The sequence below is a fragment of the Ochotona curzoniae genome, unplaced genomic scaffold (assembly GCF_017591425.1).
Source record: "Ochotona curzoniae isolate NIBS_2020 unplaced genomic scaffold, NIBS_Ocur_1.0 contig_2235, whole genome shotgun sequence".
Classification (NCBI taxonomy): Eukaryota; Metazoa; Chordata; class Mammalia; order Lagomorpha; family Ochotonidae; genus Ochotona; species Ochotona curzoniae.
Window position 1 is genome coordinate 2,353,854 of NW_024465384.1, and position 19,221 is coordinate 2,373,074.

The 19,221-nt window shown below is 47.1% G+C and overlaps 1 protein-coding gene across 3 annotated transcripts in view; it reads right to left on the reverse strand.

The window, feature by feature from the left end:
* BICD1 (BICD cargo adaptor 1) overlaps positions 1–19,221 on the reverse strand; it is a 156,828-nt gene that overhangs the window by 37,940 nt on the left and 99,667 nt on the right. For all 3 annotated transcript variants that reach the window (XM_040972215.1, XM_040972213.1, XM_040972214.1), the window contains exons 3-4: positions 13,033–13,185; positions 6,240–6,665 (exon numbers count right to left, since the gene is read on the reverse strand). In XM_040972215.1, coding sequence (XP_040828149.1) covers positions 6,240–6,665; positions 13,033–13,185 — 579 coding nt within the window. The remainder of the gene's footprint in view (positions 1–6,239; positions 6,666–13,032; positions 13,186–19,221) is intronic.

A 19,221-nucleotide genomic window follows, 5' to 3' on the forward strand; every position in this document is an offset into this window, starting at 1 on the left:
ACAGACTTGAATCAGCATTAAACAATAGTAAAACTACAAAGACATACAGGGGGAATCAAGAGCGATCCCAACAACCTCTTAATAGCAGGTCATATGCACAGAGCAGGGGGAAACCCCAGAGTGGAGCAGGTGGACAGGAGGAGGCTTGTATCCCAACCCATGGAGACACCCAGACCCTCACCAAGGACTATCAGTACGGGCACCAAGGACTACATCTCAACTGCCAAGGAGACCACGGGAAATTGGAGTGCCTTCAGAGGCCGAGAATTCTGAGGTCATCCAATCCCATTTGGATGTCCCACATGGGATGGAAGAAGGCCAAATCCTTCCTCACAGGATCCAATGCCATCGGAACAACAGCCAGGAGCCCTGAGCAGTCTCCACAAACAGAAGAACAGTAAACTCCCTTCGGGACTAGGGAGAGGAGCTTTCTCTGGTTCTTACTCAGTTCCAACTTTGGATCTCCACCCTTATCTGCAATGACCATCAGGGTTGCTCCGGCGCGCCCCCGCCCCCAAAACAAAACAAAACAAAACAAAACAAAAAACAAACAAAAAAATTAAAACAGATAGACAGAGAACAACAAGGCACGCTTAGAACCAGACAGGTAACGGTCAGCGGGGACTCACACATACCTTACTAGGAAGGACACGAAAATAAGTTACTCCTCACTAAGGTATTGAAGATTTCTCTGCACACCCCTCCTAAAACTGTTCTGCGCCTTAACTGTTGACATATGCCTTGTTAGAGTTATAAGCCAGTTTGGTCTATCCTAAAATCTGCCAAGTTCAGTAAAAATTACGCTTCAACACCATAAACTGCTAAATACAAAAATGAAAATAGACACGAGACAGCTGAATAGTACCCTATAGCCATTTTAAGGTGTATAGCAGTCGGTTGTGTATAAACCAAAATAGAAATGTCAATTAAGTAGTCACAGGAAGTGAACTTGCATTTTCTAACATATTGGTCACTCAATACCATGTCAATTAACTCCATAATGTTGTAAACTATTGTTGATGTTATGTTGTGGCTTTTAATTGGTCAGGATGATATTCTGCCAGCTCTGCTTTTAGACCAGAGATGGTCTCCCCAAGAAACTGTTGAATTTATCTGGACAATATGATGCTGAACTCTATGCATGGTACATGCTTGCAATGAAAGATGCATGACTGGATTTGAACTGTAATACTGCAATAAGGTGGAATAATCCACCATGGGAGAAGGTACGGGAAGGGGCTGGGGGAACCTCAGAGCCTATGAAATGAAATGAAATAAAATGAAACATAATAAAACAAAAGAAGAAATCTTTAAAAAAAAAAAAAGGTCACCAGTTTATATTTATTTTAAAGACAGAGAGAGAAGAAATGAATGAATGAACATCCATGGATGTACTTCCCAAATGCCTGCCGCAGCCAGTACTGGGCCAGAACAAGAGCCAGGAACCCAGAACTCCGATCAGGTCTCCCAGGGCATCCATGAACAGACAGCTGGGCCTGGCAAGCAGATTCGGGATGCAGATGTCTGAAGTCATGCCTTTATCACCGCACTAAAACACCTGTCCCAGCATCACCTTTTATCCCAACTTTTCAATAAATGTGTGCATGTACCCTAATTTAGTACTATAAAACTTTCATTCCATTCCCATTTACTCTGGGGAAAAAAATCACCCCTAATGTAGACAGAGGTTCCCTCTCCTTGCCTTTTCCCATAGCGTCTATGGCTTTCCTTACATGAAATGGCAGTGGAGACTTTCCTGGCACCTCAGAAACTGACTACAGCTTCACATACAAGTAATCACAGGACATTTGTGACTCACATATAATTTCTTTAAATTGTCCTCCACAACCATTTCATAAAGAAGCTGTGGCATGACCACCAGGGATCTTCGAAAAGTTTGTGAAACACATATATTATGGAAAAAAAAAATCCATGCATGGACTTCCAACGTTTTACACTCAAATCAACCTTTTAATCTCACTGTCTATAGAATGGTTCGGCTACTTGTGAAACCCTGCAAGTCGCGCATGTGTGGCTCTTGGAGACACTATGCAAACCCAGTCCTTATAGATGTTTCCACAGAACTCACTGCAACTGTTCCCCACGGGATGCTAGGAGGACTCCCCAAAGAAAAGGACCTCAAGTTTTCTCCTGTGTTATTATTCTCACAAAGGCGCTGCTGGGCTAGGAACTCCCTGTCCTTCACAAGCCAGAGGCAGGGAAGTGATGTAACTCATCCAATACTCCTGACACCCACGGTGCAAGAAAGCACAAACAGGGCCTAGGGTGGTAGCCTAGTGGCTAAAGTCCTTGCCTTGTATGCCTCAACATCCCATATGGCGTCTGTTCTAATCCCAGCTGTTTCATTTCCCATCCAGCTCCCTGCCGGTGGCCTGGGAAAACAGTAGAGGACAGCACAAAGCCTTGGGACCCTGTGCCCATATGGGAGACCCAGAAGAAGCTCCTGGCTTCAGATCAGCTCAGCTTCAGCCACTGCAACCTTTTGGGGAGTGAACCAGCAGATAGAAGTTCTTCCTCTCTATCTCCTTCTCTGTATATCTATCTTTCCAGTCAAAATAAATAAATCTTAAAAAAAAAAAAAAGAAAAGCACAGTTTTCAAGAACCAGGAGAAGTGAATCCCTAAAGACGGGAAACAAAATTTACGAGCATAAGGTGGGTCTTATAAGATAAAGAAAGCACACTGCTTTTAAAAGGGCTCTTTTTTTTTTTTTAAACAAAAATTTGACAAAAGTCTACAGCCTAGTTGAATCAACAGCAAAGCCAGTTGCAACAAGCCCAGCCATGTGTCCTGGGATGCTCTTGTCACATTTCTTAACCAACCACGGCTAAGAGGGAACAATGTGTGAGAAGAAACTGTCTACAATACTGAGCCCCAGCACTTTCAATGAAATACATTTTTTAAATGAATTGATACGTATTCCTTTAAAAGAAAAAACTGACTACAAGAAGATAAATGACAATCTTAAAACACACACACCAATTAGAGGTGGGTGCTACTGGTGTGAGGCTGGAAACGGCAAAGGCCCTTCCATTTTGAGTTTGTCTTATCAACTAAACGTGGAGCCGACTTGGGGATGCAAGCCCCTCCTACTCTTGCTCCCTACATCTCTGGGACTGGCAGCACACTCCTGGAGGCCCGGGGTGAAGGCGCGTGGCACACCGCTTCCTGGGGTCCTGAGGGACAGTTTCTCATGCAGAGATTGCCCTTGCCAAACATTCTGCTAAGGGAGCACTCCTTTTCAGACCTTCCACACCAGGAGACCTGACCACCACGCAGCTGTCTTCCTAACACAGGAGCCACATCAGTTCTCCTGAGATCAGTGCAAAAAACAATGGCTAACAAAAAATAATAGTAAGACACCAGAAAAACAACCACAAAGTGTCATCAACTCAAGGCGGGATGGTGCTGACAGGAGGACAGCTCCCCGGCCTTGAGCACTTCCTGGGCAGCAGGCCCACTCAAAGCCTCAGCAGTGACCGTCTCCTAAGCCTTCCCAACACTCTGCAGGGGGAGGCACCACTGAGACCCATTTCACAGACAGTAAAGCGCTGCTTCTCTAAGAAGGGCTCGCACCCAGCAGCTGACCCTGGAGCACTCTGGGTCATCACTTGGGCTGAGGAGAAGGAACCAATGTTTGCTGGTTAGAACCAGAGAAGCCACCCCTCCAGGGGACGAGGGACAGTGGCAGATGGCGAGCAGCAGTCCACGCCCAGCACAGATGGCCACCGAAATCCACGCTCCTGTTGGAACTCACTCAGCCGCTCTGCACTGTTCTTCGCAGTACAGGGGCCACCTTTCTCAGGCTTTTGTTCTACCCAATTTCTACCATGCTGAGGACTAAATGTGACAACTGCTCTCAAGTAACAGATGATCCCGTTGGAAACTGCTCAGCTGTCTTACACACAACAGCCTGCCCTCCTCCCCACCCCCCGCCCCAGCTCTTCCACCTAGAGATAGAGCAAACAGCCTTAACCCATATTTTTTAAAAATAAAAAACCACCAACAGAATACTTCAAAAATATGTTAATCTAACTTAATACTACTTATCTGGGGTACTCTTATGAAGACACATATCGTGTAAAACTTTTTTGAGAAAATTTATCTTTTCTATTTTCACTAAGCTGTTGCGTTAGTAAATACTGGGCAAAAAGATTGGAAAATTACTACCTATGTGGAACTCGATTTTGTGGCCAGGAGAGTCTGTATGACATTCATTATCCTTACAGATTTATTCCATTTGAAAGGTGGAGTGACAGAGGGAGAGAGATCTTCCATCTGCCAGGTCACAACCCAGTGCCTTCAATGGCCAGGGCTGGGCCAAGAACTCCAGCTAGGTCTACCAGAAGTTCAAGTACTGGAGCCACCTTCTGCTGCCTTCCCGGGTGCAACAACATGGAGCTGGATTGGGAACAGAGCAACTGGGTCTTGAACTATGCTGTAAGATGGGGCAGCAGCAGCTTAACCCACCGTGTCACAACACTGGCCCCATGTGCTTCACTCTCTGTTTGTTTGTTTGTTTGTTTTATCATATTTAAACTTAGCAGTTTTTAGTATTCAAGCAAGATTTTACAGAACTTCATGCATTTTAGGATAATCAAAATAGTCTCATAACTCTACAACCCATATATTAACAATTGAAGAGTAGAACAGTTTTACGTGGGTGGGCAGAGAAATCTCCAATAACTTAGCAAGTGAGGAATAACTGAACTCCACATCCTCCCTCGTGAGATCTAGAAAAAGCCAAATTGGGGGCCTGACCAGCAGGGTACAGGCCAGCTGACTTTTTCCTGTCTGTTCAAAGCTTTCTAGATTAGTCTCTGTCTATCGGAGGTAATTTTGGGGCTACTGAGTGACCCTGATGGTCAGTGCAAGAGAGGATGGGGAGTCGAGCTGGAACTAAGTAAGGACCAGAAGAAAGCTCCTCTCCAGAAGGAAATTTACAGTTCTTTTTATCTCTGAGGGCCACCTGGGGCTTCTGGCTGTTGTTCCAATGTCACCAGACCCTATGAGGAAGATTCTGGGCTGCTTCAATTCTTTGGGGGAGATCCAACGGGAAGTGACTGACCTCAGAGTTCTTGGCCTACAAGGGCACTCAAATTTCCTGTGATCTCCTTCGCAGTCGGCTTACGGTCCTTGGTGCCCATACTGACAATCCTTGAAGTTACCCACTGCTTCTGTGGCGAAACATGTGCTTCACGCTTACCCTCTGATCTTTGTTCAAATCTGCCACTTCTAACGTGAGGTCGCTTTTAGCAGCGTGCTACCGGATATGGGAAGTGCACAGTGCGTTTTCGATGTGCTTTATTAACACAAACCTGTTCACAAGCTAACATCGTTGGCTTTCTTATCTCTTACTACATCTGCTAATTTTATTTTTCCATCATCCTTCTCATGGCAGCAGAGAATTACAAGGTCTGCTTGCCATCCAAATGAGACTTCCGGAGTCTTGACAGGCCTTTAATTACCAAACACAAAGGCCTCGGAGCAGGGCTGGGGAACATTTTTCCTACCAAGGGGCCTTTTAGATATTTATAATAGTATTCACGGGCCATACAGAATTGTCAAAAACAGCCTGCTAGTGGTTGCTTTGGCAGGACCACATCAAATGATTTCACCTGCCTTTCATGATGCTGGGACAGGAAATATCCTATCCCTGCCCTGGTAGGCAAGAATGAGTTGGAGGAGAAAGCCCAGATTCCTGATGGCACAAGTATAAAGAGCCCAACAATTTACAGTACAAGGAAGCCCCAGGTGGTGGTACTGGCAGTGAGGCTGCTCCGCCCACATTCCCATTAGCACTGGATTAAGACAGGTAAAGAATCCTGAGCAAGACTTGGAGAGAACAACCTGAAAATCTGTCAACATTAGGCAAAGCTAAAGGTTAGGACTCTTCCTTTGATTTGAAGATGCTAAGCGCATGTTTCAGGTTTATGCCTATTATGCATTTTCAACCACATGGCATCCTGGGTAATTTACATATAGGAAGTTTTTCTGCCCTTGAAGGCACACAACACTGATGTGCAACGGCCCCTCTCACTGGAAGCTATAGGTACTGTGTGTTGTCACAGAAAATTGTGTTTTCTAACGCTTCTCCTGTGCATCACAACACTGACTTCTCCTGTCAGAGCACAACATGAGACTAGGAAATACCCCATCCTCAACCCTCCCCGCGATTCTCGGGACGCCCGTGACAGGACGCCCGCGTGAGGCACCTACCTGAGTGAGCTGCTGTTTGAGCTTCTGTATTTCGGAGATGTTCAGCTCGCTGAACAGGTCTGAGACGGGGTGCAGGGGCTCCCCTTTGCGCAGGGCAGGCGGCCGGTAGTCTCCGTTCAGCTTCACCAGAGGCCCGTGGATGTGGCCGTTCATCTTGTCGTCGTTGTTGGGCTCGCCGCCGTCCTCGGCGAACTTGAGCCCATCCACAGCGATGCTGAGGTGATTGTCGCTGAGGCTGATGTACTGCGAGAGCTCCTTGCGCAGGCTGTTCTTCTGCTCCCGCTCGTTCTTGAGCGTCTCCAGCGCCTCCTCCAGCTGGTGCTCCGCGATCTCCTTCAGCCGCGTGGCGTCCTCCAGCTGGCTGTTCAGCAGCACCGTCTCCTCCTCGAAGCGCTTGATCTCGTGCTTCAGGCCTTCGTACTCCACCTGGATCAGATAGGACAGGGCAGATTCACACAGCTAAACTTTAGGTCTCACCCATCTGCCAGGAAACCCACCAGTGGACTTAACCACTAAAGCCACCTGTGCTAGTTTGCCAAATAGATGAGAGCATCCCATGTGCCCTAAAGTGACACAGTAAGCACATATATATGTGTGTTAAATGTGTGTATCTATGCATAACATGTATGCAGAATCAGATACGATGCAATATAAGCAAATATCATGCACAATACCTACATACATGCAACATAAATATGTAACAGAATTCTCAGCAGAGATGAACAAGATGTCTACTGTCTTGGGGATTTCCATAAGGATCTGATGCCCAAAAGAGGGGCAGTGTTGACCCAACAAGGCTATACCCTTTTGAGTTAAGATATCAGAATATTCACACTCCAAGGAAAGGTTTTACCATCACCAAGTGTTTCTTTCATTTCATTTCTGGCTAAACAAACAATAAGAACATAATCTCAGCAAAATCGGCTTGATAGTAATGGTAAGAAAAGATGTGTATCTACTACATGCTAAAACATAGGTCCTAGACAAGCCAGTATGCAGTAGCCGATAATAAACCAGGTCCGCAATCGGCAGCATTTCAGAACTGTCCAAACCACCTGGACAGAACCCTCGGAACATGTGCACATGGAGACTCTGGGGTGATGTGAGGTGGCAGTTCCTCATCCCTGGGTACTGGGATGTGTGGAAAGGCATGAGGAGTTTCCCCTTCGTCTCTTCCCTTCCCCCAGAAACAAGAAATATGAAATTTGGAAGCAATGAGTTCACCTAATTTTCCCTAAATGTCAATCCTTCCCATCCTGATCAACCATGTAATCATTATTAAAAAATAAAATTAAAATTAAAAATAAACCAGATCCGCACTATTATCCATGCAAGAGGAGCATGTTCAAACACAAACCCTTCTGGACCAGAGTGCATGCAGGTGGTGGGCACCTGGTCTCTAAACCCACTTGCCTGTCACAGGACCCTGTCCTTGTCATAGGCCACCTTCCAATCAACTTTTTTTTTTTTTTTAAGATTTATTTCTTTTTATTGGAAGGCAGATACACAGAGAGAAGGCGAGACAGAGAGGAAGATCTTCCCTCCAATGGTTCACTCCCCAAGGGGCCACAATGGCTGGAGCTGAACCAATCCGAAGCCAGGAACCAGGAGCTCTTCTGGATCTCCCATGCGGGTGCAGGGTCCCAAGGCTTTGGGCCGTCCAGGGAGCTGGATGGGAAGTGGAGCAGCCGGGATCAGAACCGGTGCCCATATGGGATCCCTGTGCATTCAAGGTGAGGACTTTAGCTGCTACATTATCGTGCCCTCAATCGACTTTTCACCTGGACAACTACCTTCTCTCCTCCATGAAGAAAGATTGCTTTCTTCACTTAAGCCTCCCTCCCGCTGGGTGCCTCCAGGCTCCTTCCTCATGTTTGAAATAGAAATCTGAGCTTCAGCAAACCTTTGCTGAATAAATAAACACTATGAGTAAGAGAAAAAAAAGGGTGGGGGGGAGAGGGCGTTGGATCCAATCAAAGCCAGGAGCCTGCAATGTCACCTGTCACCTGGGCCTCCCGTGTGGGTGGCACACACACAGGGCCGTGGGGCCATCTTCCCCCATTTCCCAGGTGCATTTACAGGGAGTGGGATAGGAAGCAGGGCAGCCAGAGTTCCAATCGGCACTCCAGTGTGGGGTGGTGGTACTTCAGGCAGCAGCATAACCCTCTGTGTCACAACTCTGGCCACTGCATTTATTTTCACATTTATTTTGGTTTGAATTTGAAATTTTAGAGAAAAAGATGAAAATGGAGCAGCTGTGACTCGAACTGCTTCCCATATGAGATGTTAGTACTACATTGCTGACTCCTGGGTTCTTTTCTTGAGCCAGTCCAACAAACCATGGTTCTTCTGTGTGCCCTGGAGTGTGGTGGCACCACAGGATCAGAGTCCCAGCCAAGCATGAGACCCACAAAGAGAACAAGGAGGCAATGAATTGGTATCAGAATCATCCTAAGAAGTGCCAGCGCTTGGCTGGTTTCTGTGCGGCAGCTCCGAGGCTGGGGAGCCTTGCTTCTTACCACATAGTGATGGAGAGCAGGCACCACAATGTTTGCAGAGCCCAGGACATACAAAGTTCTTAATTTGGCCTTGCATTACCCAATCTAACACACAACTTTGATCATTCACCTACACAGAGTGACAGTTTGTCATGTGCCTTATCCCAGGGAGTATATATTTTGTTTTAAAAGACATATTTGGGGTCCAGCCTTATGGCATAGTGCCACCTACAATGCTGGCATCATATATGAATGCTGATTCAAGTCCCAGCTGTTCTACTTGCCATCCAGCTCCCTACTAATGTGCTGGGAAGCAGCAGAGGATGGCCCAAGTTTTGGGGGGCCCTGGACCCACTTGGAAGACCCAGGAGAAGTTCCTGCCGCTTGGCTTTAGTTTGATCCAGTGCTGGCCACTGTGGTAGTTCGTGCAATGAACCAGCAGATGGAAGATCTCTCTCTCTCTCTCTCTGTTTCTCTCTCCTTCTCTTTTAAATAAATAAAATTCTTCAAGCATCTGGCCTCCTGGAGAAATACTCCTGCTTAAAGAAAAGAAATACTTCCTGTTTAAAGGAAATACTGCAAACATTCCTAGGTCTCTAAGGCTGTTTCCTGACACAGCAACGTGTGCCCAGAGGGAACGTTGTTCAGAATAGAAACAAGATTCAATTATTCACTTTCACAAAGCTATGGGCTGGGAAAACAGAGGAATGAGTGTTGCTGAGCGCATCGGCTCTGGGCAGGAGATGCGAGCGACATGGAGCTCATTGTTTCTTTTCCCCTTTCACTGCCATGTCTCCACAAACTAAAACTAATAACTTCCTGCCTGTGTGCAGGGATACTGGGGCTGTGTGCCTTCCTGTCCTGGTGTCAGCAATGCTGGGCCCCAGAGACACCAGCAACTCCTAGAAGAGGTGGCCATGAACTCCATCTTTCCTTCTCAGCAACCCTCCGCTCAAAATTTAGCTTCGGAAGCTCCATCAGCAAGCCCGAGCCTTCCCACCTCTGCTGGAGACTCTAGCAGGCACCAGGCCTCCCCTTACGGTAACTGAAGATTGTCAGAGCCTCAGTCTTCCCTTTGATGATCCAAGTCAATGCTTGGCTAGAGATGAACTCAGCAAACTACACAAGTGGCATGGGGGTGACAGAAGAGTCAGATTTCCTCTTAGAAGGCCCCAAGCACCAAGACCCCACAGCCAGGGCCAAGCTCTTTTCTGAGAAACTACCAGAAACCCCAGTACCTGATCAGACAAACCAAGGCCCATCGAGGCCTCGAGCCCAGACATAGGTCCCAGTGTGCCATTACATAGGAAACACGTTGGTGCCCATCACTGACTAACCAAAGGCAAGCCACAGGCACTAGAGACCAGTACAGGAGCTAATCCTGCACTGCCCCACCTCGCCCTGGGAGCCTGGGAGCAGAGCTGCAGCTGCCTGACATCCTGCTCTGCACTCAAAGAATACTCATGCCAGTGACTGGGATACAGACTCAGCTTTGGCTTCGACAACAATTCCTCTGATCAGGAGTGTCCTAGTACGTGACTACCCTGCCCTGAAATCTCCCTGAGACATTACTACAAGAAGTCTGTTGTTTCATTTGACTGATAGATTTTTCTGGTGCTTTCTTGGGAAACTGAAAGCTTACTGCACTTATTTTTAACATATTGCTTTATTTTTTCTTTTAAAATGTAATTTTATTAAAAGGTAGAATTACACAGAGAGAGGTCTTCCATCCTCTGATTCGCTCTCCATGTGGCTGATGCAAGCTGAAGCCAGGGCCAGAAGCTTCCTCCAGGGTTTGCACAGAGGTAGCCTGGGCTCAACTTTCTGAAATAAGTCATTAGTGTTCCCTCATATTTTACAATCAGGATTATAAATAAAAATTGAAATAGTTGATGATAATCTGAGGTTTTTAATTTCCTCTCTAAATTGAAATATGAGTGTAAAGAGAAAGAAAATGGCTGCTAGCACTGCCTGGCTTAGATCAAGTGTAGAACCAAAAAATGCTTTAATCCTCCAGCAGGGATTTCTTAAACCCCCACTGAGGGCCACCTTACGCTGCAGGTACTAAATCTTAGTGGAAGGAGATAGAGAACAAATTAACTAACAGACACTAGAGGGAGTAAGAGGTACTCATTAGGCAACTATTATTTAGAAAAACATCAATAAAGAGAGCTAAAGAAACACATTTCAGAAGGAACAATCTTTTCTCAATTAAATATTTTACAAAGGTGGAAACTCTGCTGTCTGAAACACGAAACCCGGCTGCAGGAGTGCCCAGCCGGTAGGGCACAGAAGACGGCTGTGTCGGCAGAGGCCTGTCTGCAGAGCCAGCAGTGGCACCATGCTGCAGCTGGTTCCCAGGGAGACTCAGCACTGGGTCAGGAGGCAGCTACTGCAACCCAAGGAGTGAGCTTGGCATCTTCAAGTCTCTCCCTGGGCACAGACAACAGCCAGTGAGAGAATGAAATGAACTGCCCTCCAGTCAAGTCTGTCAAGGATCAAGTCTGCTTTGATTGTCAAGGACTCCCATGCAGAACCTCTGTTTAATGCATAGGCCCACATTGTAAAACAGCCCACTAAGATTTAAATCCTTGGTTTGACTGGCTGGATGAATGTCAGCTTTGATTCTGTTAGCCAACTCCAAAGGTATCAACTGACAAGTGCAGAGTGACATTCAGACCAGTTTGGCAAAGAATGCCAGCTATTGTCATCTGAAAAAAAAAAAAAACCTGTGGTGCTTGTACTTAAATACTACATTGAACTCACAGTAATCAGAGAATTCACAATAGCTGCCAACCTCTATAAAAAAAGGCCAATAGTGGGGGTTGACAGCACTTCCTTCACTGGGAGAGACCTACACACAGGGCATCCCTTGGTCAAGAGCTAAGCCAGAGTGGCTCCCTGAACAAAAACCAATTTTGAAATAATTGGGCAGCTAATTGAGAAATTACCATATGACATTTAGAAATAAAAGAGATGCAGGAAATGTTTCTCATTCGGAGTAGGGCGGGAGAACCAACTCTTTGTAGTTAACCATTGGATTCCCACAGACTCCACACAGGGATCCCCACTGAGAAGCTCTGAGAGCCACAGATGTGTCCAGTCCACCAGGGCTGTCTTTCAGGACTCTCCAGGACCCTGTCCAGGAAACCACGCAGGCCCCTGCTGGTGTGGGCAGCAGCCTGAATTGCAGGACGCAACCAGCTGGAAGCAATGACCACTTGAGATATTTTCATCTGTGTCAGGTCCTTGAATTCTTCACCAGCGACTCACAAAACAAAACTGGAAAACGTCCTACTTATTTTAAGGAATGTTTGGGGAGCATTTTTCTAAATCCAGCTCAGTGCAAAAGTCCCGCCTGTGAGCTCATTTACCCGAGTCAGAGCCTGACCTGGGATGCTCACACAGCTGCCATCACTCAGCACGGCCAGTGACTCAGCACACGGGAGCACTCTGCCAGCTTGTTTTGTTTGTTTGTTTTGTTTTGTTTTTCAGACAAGCTTAAACTGCTCTCCTACTGGCTCCATATTCCAAAGTCAGGGGAAACAGCAGAGATGAGACAATCAAACCATAACGGTCAACACTTGGGTATTTTTTTTTTTCCTTTCTCTCTTTTCCTCTTAACCCTTGGACCTTACAAAACTGTGTTTGGGATGGAGATACCAAGTTGGGAAGGGAGCGAAGGTACAGGCATAGGTATGGGCTGGCTTCTGGGCAGACGGAGGAGGGCGGCGCAGTTCTTAGCCCTCACTGCCAGCTCAGCGCCAGGCACACAGTTCCAGGCTTACAGCTGCATTTAGACAGGGTGGAGGTTGCGGTTGAGGAAGCCCCTTGAGAAGAACTTAAACCTCGCATTCACCTCTGCTTAATCAAAGAGCTGTACTCACAAATAAATCATTCTAAAATGACAGATCTAGAATGCTAATAACTCAAGACTAATAGCTATGGGAAAAACACAATGTCAATTAAATCAGATACATTAAGCTATCAGAGCCTCACTTCAGAGAAAAATAAATCCAAGTTTAGAGATGAGGTCATCAGGTTCAATTGTTTACGGTGTACCTGACTGGAAATAAATGAACCCAGAGCTCAAGTGCAATCTGGGGCCCAGGATCTTCCCCAGTAAAGCTCTAGTAGAAACTATCCTACCAAAACGCGCTCTTTTGCTGAGATAGGAGGCTGGGCGGTGCCAGAACCTCAGGACCACAGAAGATTCCACAGGTTCCTTCCTTCTGCCTCCACCCTCACCGCTGGCCTCTCTGGCTCCCCCGCCGCAGCCTTGCCCCAGAGCGCACCTGGTTCTGCTTCAGCGTGGACACGAGCTTCTGCAGCGTGATGTTCTCTTCCTCTAGCTCCGTGTAGTCCTGCAGGAGCCGGGCCTCCCGGAACTTGTACTCCCGGATCTCGTCCTTCATCCGCGCCCGCTGCAGCTCCACCATCTCGCTGTTCTGAAAGCACATAAGGAAAGGCCGCTGAGAACTGCCCTCAATCAAGCATGCAACCCTGATGGTTCAAATTCACAGTAAAAACTCTGCATCAGATGGAACTGGCACTGCCCTTCGTGAATGGCAAATCGATCACAATTGTCAAAAATTTCAAAGCGCATATGCACACAGCCTTAGGAATCTGACAGTTGGAAACTCATTCTCAGGTAGGTTTCAGAGGTAAAGAAATTCTTAAACTGCAAATCATCTAAATGTTCACTCTGGGGGAATAAGGACACAGGGATGCACCCATCAAGTGTGATATTATAAACTTACAGAAAACTAGATACGATGTACTATTAAACGTAAAAATCAAGCTACACATTAGTCTCCATAGTAGTATCTGTTCTGTTACAAATCAAAGGGGTAACACACAACCTCTCATACTTTCATGTTCCCATAATATCTATAGGAAAGCCCTGGAAGAGGCATGTGTTGGGCCGCAGGGGGACACCAAGGCAATGACCAGAGGAGCCCATTGCTTTGATTGTCTATACATCTGAGCCATCAGAATTTCTTTTCAACAGCAAACAAGCACTCCTAGGTTGTCTATGCAAAAGGTACAGGATATCAATCATGTGAATCAGGAAAATATTTAACAGCAGCACTGTGTTCCATGTCAGTCCTACATTTTATGCCAAAGGTGGTTAGTATTTAACAGTGCTGCTGTTTACAACAGGAATTTACCTCACTAACATGAAGCTGATGGAAATAAGGCAGGCATAGACGCCTGGACTATTCTTCCTCTACTAAATTCAGAAACATGCTGAGCAGTATTTCCCCAGAAGCCATGTGGCAGCCCCGGGTCTTGAGCAGGGCCAAAGTATTTGAAATGAGGTCACTAAAGACAGTTCAATCTGATTTGGAGATGCTCTGAGGAAAGGGCAAAAATTGGTCAGAGAAATGCACTTGCCCAGAGAGAAGACTCTGAGAAAAGGGAGAGGGAAGTGATGGACATGTGGCCAGGGAAGTGAAGCCTGGAGGTAGGCCGAGGAAGTGGCCAGCAGCAACAGAAGCTATGAGAAGAAGGGCTGTTTCTCCCTACAGCTGTCAGAGGGAGCCGGCCCTGCTGACACCTACACCTCTGGCCTCCAGAACTGAGAGACACAGAGTCTGCTCTTTGAGGTAACCCAGGGTGTGCATGGTAGGGATGCCAACTAACTCACGGGGCCAGAACTACTGGATAGGTGGCAGAGTGCTTCCCATGGGTGCTGCACATGTGTTATAGTTCTCTGTCCCCAGGAAGGCCCACCTTAAGAGGACACCTGGCTCTCCTGTGCCAGCCTTTCGATGACCCTGGTTTGACCACCTTGTCTACAAACAGCCCCCTGTGAGCCTGACTTCTTCATCTCCCCTCTGCCTGAAGATGGCAATTGTTTTCTTTATGATCTGATCCCAAGGTGCAGGTCACCCTGCTTCTGCCTCTGCTTTCATGAAAATAGCAAATACCCAACTTAAAATCTCCTGAATCACTTCCTGGGCAACAAACAAGTCACTCTAAGACAGACAAAGCTTCTTCTCAACAGTCATCAATCAGCTCAGGGTCTAGCGACAATAAGGGTCAACTCTGAACGAAGGCAGAAGACTAGGGAGAAAAGTTATCCTGGCACTTGTTAAAACAGAGAGATGGACTTGATTCCAGACCTTTGCAACTGGAGAAATGACAGTGCAGACTCAACTATGAATACAGCAGAGACACATAGGGGGTGCTGACAGGTTCCCCACCAAGCTGGAACAGCAACAGAAAGGGCAGAGAGAAACCCTTACACTTACACTTAGGTGCTATTTCATAATGAAATGGGTAAGCCACAGGCTGGCACTGCTAACCTTGGGGCAGGAGGAAGAAGCAAGACACTTTCAGTGTTTGGCATCTCTGAAATTCTTACCTAGGCTGTGGTTTAGGAAACACAGCAGTTGGAGCAAAGTAAGAGAGTCTGCAGGAACTTCTATCACAAAGGATTCTGGGGAACAAGCAACGCCTGTTAAGTAAAGCTCAAGTTGTGTTTTTGACCAGTGAAATTGACAGCTGGGAAGGCAGACTGCAAGAAGAAAGAGTTCAAGGAGACAGAGCAGCGGCTAGCACTCCCATGGGTCAAGTGACTGAAGATGGGAGGAAAAGCTGGTGGCGAGAGGGGGAGTGTGAGATGAAGGGGCAGCTTAGAACAGACTGCCAGTCCTCAGAGGATGTGATGACCAAGGTAAAATTAACAGTAAAACACAGCAACATCCTCATAAGAATAGCAGCAACTAAACAGACTTGTGAAAAGACCAAAGAAGAAACGATACAGCAAACCGACTGTGCGCTCTTGATGTGTCCCATAAAAAATGACAGGGAAGATTCACTGTTTGGCCCACGCAGGAGTCTCAGATCCTGGAGAAGGCAGCCAAGTGGACTGGGCCAGGTGGGGAAGCTGGAGGGGTTGGGAGTGGAGGGCAGAGTGGGTATCACTTCCCACCCAGCAGTGCAGGCCCAGTTCCAGCTGCTGCACACGTCTGGGGAGTAATCCCCAGACAATGGACAATTCTCTCTCTCTTCTGTTTCACTCACTCACTGCCTTTCAAGTTAATGAATTAATAAATCTCTAAAATAATACCAATTAAACAGCCAGACATGTTGCTGTTGACGATACTGGGTAGGAAGCGTGTGTCCCAAAGCTGAGTGCTGGGTTGATTCACAGCCCCTGACTCCAGGTCCTTGCTGAAGCATGGACCGAGAAGCAATGGTGATGGCTCAGCTGGCTAGGTCCCTGCCAACCTCCACTGGAAACTTGAACTGAGTTTACAGCCTAAGCCCTGACTGTTCAGGGAGGGAAATAATCAAAAGAAGAAACATCCTCAATCTCTAAAATTCAAACGGCTCTTATATGCTGTCCAGTGGTCACAGGGTAGTAAGTTTTCCACTTCTCCCTTCTGCCACTATCGATCCCTGCCTGCAACCTCCGTTCCCGTTTCCCTGGGTGAGGGTGGGGGAAGACGAGGCGATGCGCCTCCTGATCACAGCCTCATGTTCACTGATCTCCTCCATTTCACTGCACTCAGTTTAAAGAAGTCCTTGGCCTTCACGCCTGTGATCACAACTGACTCTCACTCAAAACTGAACCTGACCTTGTCAAAGTTATCACCACTGGCCGTGGAGGTCCCATCAGGGCCCTCCTCTCACTGGGCTTCCTCCAAGGTCTGGACGACCGCAGAATCTCTTTCTCTTGCTCCCACTTGGCTACCTGTCCCTGCGCAGCCCATAACTGGCTCCCAGCCTCTAGGCCTGGCTGTCAGGTGTCAGGTCTTCAGCAAGCCCTTCTCCCTCAATCTGTGGACTCACTCTCCCCAGGCCATCTCCCCAGGCCTATATGCTGAGTCTCTATTCCCTCAGGGGCTAACAACTCCCTGTCAGTCTTGACTTCCAGAGGCCTCTAATGACCAAATAACTGGAAAAGTTTTTCATGCGTAATAGAAAGTGACCAAGTTGAGGAAAGTGTTGTGGTATAGCCGTTAAAGCAACTGCTGGCGACACCAGCATCTCCCCTTGGGTTAAAGTTCCAACTTCTCTACATCCAGTCCAGCTTCCTGCAAAAGTATTTGGGAAATCAGTGGAGGATGGCCTAAGTGCTTGTGCTACAGCACCCACAGGAAAGACCTCGATGAAGCCCTTGGTTTCCGCCTGGTTCAGTCCTGGCCATTGTGGTCTCTTGGAGGAGTGAACCAAAAGATGGAAGATCTCTCTCCTGGCCTCTGTCTATCTCTCTCTTCCTCCATGACTTTCAAGTAAATAAATAAATCCATTTAAAAGAGAGAACATGTTTGTATGGAGAAGGAGGGATGAAAGGGACTATACCACATACCCAACCATAGGCCTCTCCCAAGGGCAGAGGGCAAGCTGGACCATGAGATTCAGATAGCAATATAAAAAGCTAACCAGAGTAGGCAGATGCAAGGGCTCTCAAAAGTGGATCAAGTCCTGATTAACTATGAGTGAATGAGGGAAAGAAGCTGAAGACAGCTGACAGATTTACAGAGAGGAGAGACCTTTTGAGAAAGATCTTTTGTCTACTTGTTCGCTCCCTAGAGGGCTGCAATGAACACAGCTGAGCTGATCCGAAGCCAGGAGCCAGCAGCCAGCAGCTTCTTCTGCCTCTCCAACATGGGTGCAGGGTTCCAAGGCTTTGGGCCATCCTCTATTGCTTTCCCAGGCCGCAAGCAGGGAGCTGGATGGGAAGTGGAGCAGCTAGGACACAAACCAGTGCTCTTATGGGACCTCAGTGCGTTCAAGGCAAAGACTGCATCACTGAGCCATTGCATTGGGCCCCTGGAATTCATTTTCAAGATGAAAATGTTCTGATATAGACTATGGCAAGGCTCCCAAATATGAGGCCACATCACAAAGCCTGCCGGCAAAGGCATTAAATCACAAGTCAATTTTTTGTGCAGAAATAATTTGAAAAGTATGTACAGTTTTCTTTTAACACGTATATTTTTTCACGAATTTTTGAAGAGTGTTTTATATGTGGCAAAACCAAAAATCACTGCCTGGCATACTTTATTAACTCAGTGAATTACAGGAGTTTCAGCTATAAGTTAGCAGGGTTGGCCAGGATGGCCTGGTGTTCTTCCTGTCTTGAGCCGAAGGCACTGCAGACACAAGGAGGGCTTGTAGAGCCCTTTTCTTCCCGATACACAATCCCTTGGGCAAGGTACCCTCACTGTGCCAGGAAAGGAAGCACACCACATCATCGCACCCTGCCAGCCGCTGCCGACCAGACCCACACACACTAACGCACCCACACGACCTCTGTCTCCCACCAGTGCTTCTCCGTGGACTTTACCTACCACTCACCGCCCCACAGCCACATCCCTCTGCCTCAGCATTTCTTCAACAATTTGTCATCTCCTGCCCTAAATGATCTGTAAGTTGTCTGTGTGGTTTTATGTCTCCTGCCAGCTGAATTCTCAGGTCCAGCCGGTGGCAGGCAGAGGCCAGGGAGAAATTCCTTCTCGACCAAGAGCAACAAAGCTGTCACAGTTCCCGCTGGACAGCAAACGCAAACGTTTCTCTCATGCAAGCAGCACTGTCAAAGCGAAACTTGCCCAGGCTGGACGGGAAGCAAGACATGCAGGGGCCCATGAGATGCCTGCCTCCAGGAGCGTTCAAGGACAGCCGTATCTCATGGCCACTGCAGCCCCTCATTTCCAGCAGCACGACTTTGATTGCAAGAGTCTGCCCTTTCCCTTCAATAGTTGAAATGAGTGGCACAGAATAAATACATTTTGTCTCATCTCCTCACATTGTTTTCTTCTTACTTGCTGCAAAGGACATTAAAGAACACACTATTTTATTTCCTTTTTTTTTAAGATTTATTTATCTATTTGAAAGGAAGAGTTAGAGAGAGAAGGAAAGAAACAGAGAGGGATTTTACATCTGCTGGCTCATTCCATAAATGACTACAACAGCTAGAGCTGGGTCCATCCAAAACCAGGATCCAGGAGCTTCCTCTGAGCCTCCCACACGGATGCAGGGACCCAACAGGGATCTTGATCAGAAATGGAGCAACTGGGACACAAACCGATGCTCATATGTAATGTTGGCATGGTAGGCAGCAGCTTCACCCACTATGCCACAGTGCTGGCCCCAGAACACATTATTTTAAATAATAAAGGTGATTACTATACATTTGAATCACATCTCGCAGCAACTCAAGTAACTGAGTCCCCTGTTCCATTTGGGAGATCTGGAATGTGTTTCCAGTTCCTGGTTTGAGCCTGACCAGTTCCATGAGCAGGAGCGCTTGCGAGTGACTCAGTGGGTGCGAGATCTCGCTTGCTCAGTCTCCCTCTCACACTTGGATGGATGGTGTTCCTATCTAACCTTCCAGCTTTCCTTGCTGCCGCCACTTCACTGAGCGCCTCCCAAGTCCTAAGCAGTCATTAACCTACTTTCTGTCCCTCCAGATTTGCCTATTTTGGACTTTTCTTACTAATGAAACCATGTGAGAAAGGATTCTTTGA